Genomic DNA, 6,607 nt, shown 5'->3' with positions numbered 1-6,607 from the left:
CAGACACACAAACACACACACATATATATATATATATATATATATGTATATATATATATAAAATATGGTAATTAATCATATATTAATTAATATCGATTAATTATCAGGAGGCCAGCACATCTAAAGAATCAAAGAGATTCAGAAATAATATCTGCAATCTCAGGGAATTAAGGTACATTTTTAAAAATAGCGTTGACCACTAACGTGGACAATTAATGTGCTAGAAATATATATATATATATATATATATATATATATATATGACGGGCTTCTTTCAGTTTCAGTCTACCAAATCCACTCACAAAGCTTTGGTCAGCCCAAGGCTTTGGTAGAAGACACTTGCCCAAGGTGCCACACAGTCGGACTGAACCCGGAACCATGTGGTTGGTAAGCAAGCTACTTACCACACAGCCACTCCTGCACCTATATATTTTTGTTTGTCATTCATTTTAAAAATTAAAGCTTTTTTTGGTTAAAATAGAAATAATAAAAATATTACTGAAAAAATTCAGTTTTGCTAGTAAAACTGGTGGATATTTTATTTAAATATTTGCTTCCATTGTTATTTTGTATAATCATTCTATTGCTAAATGACTAAATTCCAAAATGCTCCCTTTTACAGTTTCATTTTTTTACTGGGCATGTACATTCAATCCTAATTTTATTGCTAAAGGAATAAACTCTGAAATGCTCCTTATATTGCAAATAAGTCTGTTATGGTTTCATTTTTATCTAGCATGTATTGGGTTGTCTGGAAAGTTCGTGCTGATTTATAGTAGCTTACCTTTCAACTTATTTGCCATGAAACCACCTCAATTCTGGGAAGAGGGCATTTACAAGTTAAAGGAAAGATGGAGACGCATTGTGCAACAAAATTGTTCGTATTTGGTTGATTAAATATGTAATAGCAAGTGTTTATTGACCTTTTTCTTTCTTTTGAAAATCGGCACGAACTTTCCGGACAACCCAATACATTTGATTCTAATTCTATTCTTATATTAATAAACTCCAAAATATTCCTTATTTCACAAATAGTTAATCATGTTTTGGGTTTGTTTTTTTTTTCAGGCAGCAACACAATTCAAGGTCAGCCTTAATCAACTTATGGACAATCTGATGTCAAAAGAACCTTCTTATGTTCGTTGCATTAAACCAAATGATTCTAAACGATCTGGTTAGTCCTCAGTATTTCAAGCTTGTCATTAGGTCTCTTTGTATTTCAGTTATTATATTATTGTAATATAACACACCTTGTGGGACTACTTGAGGAACTATCATTGTAGAAGCCACCCTGTAATTACTTGACTTGCAAGAAATCATAGCCAAATCTCTCTATAAATTGTACCCTATTTTGTTGAAAAAAAAACAGACACATTAAATAATGTATCTATTCTTTTCAAGAAAAGAGCGATCATGTAAAGATAAGTGTAAAAAGCTGGAATGGTCATGGCCGGAATGCTTTTGATCATAGGTCCACTCAATCATGGTTGACACTGAGTTTAAAAACAAAATAACATTGATCGATTTTAATAAGTAAACTTTCAGGAAAAGGGAAGTTAGCACGTTGAGATCTAAGGGAGATAATTTTTCAGGCGAGTAGTAATACAAGCTATAATATTGAATGAATGAAAATTCTTGTAGCCGAACTTTTCTTTTGGTGTACAGCCTTCCAACAATGTTTTTAAAATGCATATTACACAAGTTTAACCTTCAGGAAAATTACGGAAAAGCTATAATCTCGTGACTAAGGGAAATTCTACTGAGGAAACTTTAATTACATTTAATTTAAACAATAATCTTTTTTAAAATCGTTATTTGTATTAACACAAAGACACATGAAATAGCCGGGATTTCTAACTTAGCTACAAGTTGACAGAGGGTATAGTTGAAAATATCATCACTAGTATTTGATTGGTACTTTCTTTCATCGAACTTAAAAGATGAAATGCAAAGATGACTCCGTCAAGATCTGAACCCAGATTCATCACTAAATATCACAAAGCATTTTGTTCACTATTCAAACGATATGGCCAATCCGTCGTAATTACATAATTTCATGCTGAGTCGTAGCGAGAGTGTGTAGCATGCAAGCCAGTTCATGAGTTTTATCACACACCTACCCCTGGGGCTCCAAACCTATATAGACTTATACAGCAGATCCAAAAGTGCTGCCTCTCTCCCGCCCATAAAAGCATCGCCTAGAGCAGATCACCCCTCCCCTAGCAACATTACTAAATAAGAGAAAACTGCAAGGTCCTCTCTAAGCTGGTGAGATCAATGTTGTTGATGTTTAGATTTAGTGTCTGCAGATCAACATATCTATGAAAACTTACACAGGGAAAGAATTCAGATGATTGCAGTTCTGGGGAAGAAGGCTTAAAAGAATATGTAGTATGAGGTTTAGGAATGGTGAGATACGTACAGGTTAACAATATTAGGAATGGTGAGATACATTCAGGTTAACAATATTAATGGAAAAGGTACTTCAGATCTTTTAAGCAGAGGTGTTACTTCGCTGTATTTTTATTTATTTATTTATTTATTTTGTTCGTCTGTTTTCCCTATTGGTGTGGGTTGTATGTGTTATTACAGGCTGAGCCAGTTCTTATTCAGAGTTACTGCCCTTCTGCATCGGCTGAAGGACTATGTTTCATATATATGTTTCGTTTTGGTTGGATGTCTTTCCAACCACATTACAGAGTGCATTTTATTGTGGCACCAGTACAAGGGAGGTTGTAATATACCTGACTAAAAAGTCAAATTTATACCCTACACTATCTCCACACATTTGCTGATCACTTTACCAAGTGTAATGTATGCATTTTATGGATGTAATATGTGCATTTTATGGAACAGGACTTGTATACTGGTTAAGGTTGCCTTGTATGCTGTAAGGCTTAAGTTTTCTCACTAATCTATGATACACTACGACAAATGACCAAAAAGATAGATAGAATAGAGTCATGACAAAAGAAGGACCTGGATGGGTGAACAGAGGTAGCGAGAGTATGAAAGTAGGAGCAGCATGATTAGTGATGGAGAGTTAGTAGAGAAGGAGAAAGGGTGATGGAGAGTTAGTAGAGAAGGAGAAAGGGTGATGGATAATAACAGAAGCAAAGGTGAACAGTGCTAAGAGTGAATGATAATTGTCAATTGCAAATGGCTTGTGAAAGAGGGAGTGGTGGCTGGCAGTAAAGAGAGGATGATGGTTGGATATATAGGATACTATCAGTAATATGATACGCTGAATGGAAGGAATTAGTGAAGAGACTGTGAATGATGATAGCAAGACGAGTTTCATAGAAGTGAAGGAGACAGCAGATGTAGACTTGACAAAGTACACAAGTTGCTGATTCAAACGAGCAAGGTCTGCTCTGATAGTAGTTGAAGAATCAAAGAGAGGATATAGAATACTTGTAGGCTTGTGGTTGTGATGTCTTACAGTGATGAGTGGTTTTGTCCTTTTTTTTTTTGTTGCTTTTGTCTTTTCATATTAGTTGGAAATAGTTTGCATGTGGATAAGATTGTATATATAGCAGTTGAGTGGAGGCACAATGGCCCAGTGGTTAGGGCAGCGGACTTGCGGTCATAGGATCGCGGTTTCGATTCCCAGACCAGGCGTTGTGAGTGTTTTTTGAGCGAAAACACCTAAAGCTCCACGAGGCTCCGGCAGGAGATGGTGGCGAACCCTGCTGTACTCTTCCACCACAACTTTCTCTCACTCTTACTTCCTGTTGTGCCTGTAATTCAAAGGGTCAGCCTTGTCATACTGTGTGTCACGCTGAATATCCCCGAGAACTACATTAAGGGTACACGTGTCTGTGGAGTGCTCTGCCACTTGCACGTTAATTTCATGAGCAGGCTGTTCCATTGATCGGATCAACTGGAACCCTCAACGTCGTAAGCGACGGAGTGCCAACAACATATATAGCAGTTGTACTGTCTCAGATATGTAAACTATAGATATGTTCTGATGTATCTTCATCTGTTCAGAACTGCATAAAAATATTGTCATCAGCAAAAAATCTATCAGCTTGCTTTGCATGCTGAATTGTACCCCTATTATATATGTAACAAGAAACAACTAGAGTTTGCAATTTTTTTATTTGTCCTTCACCACTTCAACGTCGTAAATATCTAAGGAGTTGTTGTTGTTTAGCCTCAGGTCATCCCTGATCAAGGAGACATATGCTTAAGGACAGTGTACTTGCTGCTACTTCTAGCATACCAAAACTAGCATTTAGAAGCTCCTTCATTGTTTGGTAAGTAGTATGGTAACATGAAAGTTTTTATTAAAAAATACTTCAGTCTTTAAATTTAAATTAGTTATGTGTCAAAGAAACTTCATGGTTCCTTCTATTTCATGAAATTAGCATAGGTACAGGGTCACAATTCTGAGGAAAGGACCTAGTAACATAAATCAACTCCAGTACTCGTCTGGTACTTTATTTTATTGGACCCTTCCAGAAAGATGAATAACGGTCAACGTTAGTGAAATTTGAACTCAAAAGATAAAGGGACATAACTCGATACTACAAAGTATGTTGTCTGTCCCTCTATCAATTCTGCCAATCAAATAATATCAGAACCCTCAAAAGTCCTCATACTTCTCTTTAGTTTTCCAGAGAGAAAAATCTAATACTTTTCAGGTATTGTTTGTTTATTTTATAATCCATATCACTTTATGGTTGTCTCCTTCATTATCTCTGTTAATACTTTCCTTTTTCTAATATTTTTCTATAATTAGACCTCTTTGATGACCAAATTGCTAGTCATCAGGTGAAATACCTTGGTCTGATGGAAAATCTACGTGTACGAAGAGCTGGCTTTGCTTACAGAAGACCATACGAAGTTTTCTTAAAAAGGTAAATAAATAAGATCTATAAACAGTTTGTTTATATATTTTAACCTCATTAAATTCTTTAAAATCTATTTGTGCATCATGCAAATAATAATAATATTGCATAGGAATGTGGCTTGGTTGAAACATTTATCAGATTTACTTTTCATATGACTGATGACATTGTTGGATAGCCTTAGTCAACAATACTTGAACAGACTTGTAGTGTGGAGACAATTGACTGAATAACAAGGAGACAAAATCTCAATGTCTTAGATATGATACATAAGGAGTAGTCTTCTTTCTTTTACTTGTTTAAGTAGTTGAATTGTGGCCATGCTGGGGTATCACCTTGAAGAGTTTAGTCAATTCAATTCCAGTATTTATTTTATTCATTTGAGTCTGGTACTTATTTTATTTGTTTATTTTGTCTAGCCACTAAGTTACAGCGATCTAAACAAACTAACTGGTTGTCCGGTGGTGGTGGGAAACAAACATAAATAGGACAGGCTTCCTTACAGCTTCCAGCTATCAAATTCACTCACAACACATTGGTTGGCTCAGTGCTATAGTAGAAGACACTTGCTCAAGGGTTGCATATTGGACTGAACCCAAAATCACATGGTTGCAAAGTGAGCTGCTTAACTCCACAGCCAAATCTTCAGCAAGACTTGACCAATTTCAAGAAATCTTTTTATTAGATATCAAGGGAGGGCTGTGAAGTTAAGATTTGGATTACTTACTACACAGTGATAAGTTCAAATATTAGAGTTATTGTGTTATGTCCTGGAGCAAAGGACTCAGCCTAATGATACTTGCTACATCACTATCATTTTAATGTTCACCATTCCATGTTTGCATAGATCAGATTGATTTCCTTGAGGCAGATTTTCTATGGCCTGATACTCTTCCTGCCACCATCCCCCACCTGTTTCCAAGCAAAGCAATATTTACCCATAGCCAGATAGGTTTTCATAGAAGATTAGAAATAAGCGGCACCACTTGTATGACAGTGATGCTTACTTACAATTATCATGCAATGTTCACACATACACATACATATATGTATCAGTGGCAACTCTAGCACTCAGGCTGTTCAGGCTTAGCCTAAGTTTAAATTTAATAAAGTGAACGTATATTTGCAAGGTGATTTAATTTCTACCAACACTGACTTCAAGTATGTAATTGCAACCAATAACTCGGGCTCCTTTTATTGAGCCTGGTTGCCGTTCATTTATTTTCCTTCAGTGTCTGGTAGTCACCTTACAGGTGTCCTGTGTCACAAATTATCAGTTCTCTCAGCATCACTCACATGTGCCTGACTCATAAAAATTAAAAGTAATTCAAATTCAATCTTTTCTTGAAACAATAAATTCAAGGATTTAAATTCCAAAATATAAAAAGTTTCCGTTCTGCAATATTCTTAAAGGAACAAAAAATTATCCAGCAACTCGAGCTAGTATGAACGAGCCTGGTAGGTGTAGAAGACTAACTGGCATGTCTTGTCAAGAGTACAGGCGACAGTCAGATTGCTGATGTTTGTTGTGCACTCCGCTGTCGTTATTTGACTGCTGTTACTCTGTGAGTCTGTGTGCAATGATCAGTAGTGTTTTGCAGGATTGCTTTATTTTAACCCTTAACTTAGAAATGGATAAATACATCGTGCTAGATATAAAAAAAAATAAGCTATTTGGGGCTAAAAGTATTGTGGAAAAATGTGAAATTCATCGAGCAGGTATGTGTCTTATGCGAAATCTGTGATGAGCC

The 6,607-nt window shown here is 35.8% G+C and overlaps 1 protein-coding gene across 3 annotated transcripts in view; it reads left to right on the top strand.

The window, feature by feature from the left end:
• LOC106882562 (unconventional myosin-Ic) overlaps positions 1–6,607 on the top strand; it is a 178,053-nt gene that overhangs the window by 115,627 nt on the left and 55,819 nt on the right. For all 3 annotated transcript variants that reach the window (XM_052968713.1, XM_052968715.1, XM_052968714.1), the window contains exons 17-18: positions 1,069–1,174; positions 4,748–4,865. In XM_052968713.1, the coding sequence (XP_052824673.1) occupies positions 1,069–1,174; positions 4,748–4,865 (224 nt within the window). The remainder of the gene's footprint in view (positions 1–1,068; positions 1,175–4,747; positions 4,866–6,607) is intronic.

Source organism: Octopus bimaculoides, chromosome 6, assembly GCF_001194135.2.
Source record: "Octopus bimaculoides isolate UCB-OBI-ISO-001 chromosome 6, ASM119413v2, whole genome shotgun sequence".
NCBI lineage: Eukaryota > Metazoa > Mollusca > Cephalopoda > Octopoda > Octopodidae > Octopus > Octopus bimaculoides.
Note: the sequence above shows the minus strand (reverse complement) of the source record. Positions and strands in the feature narration are given on the sequence as shown.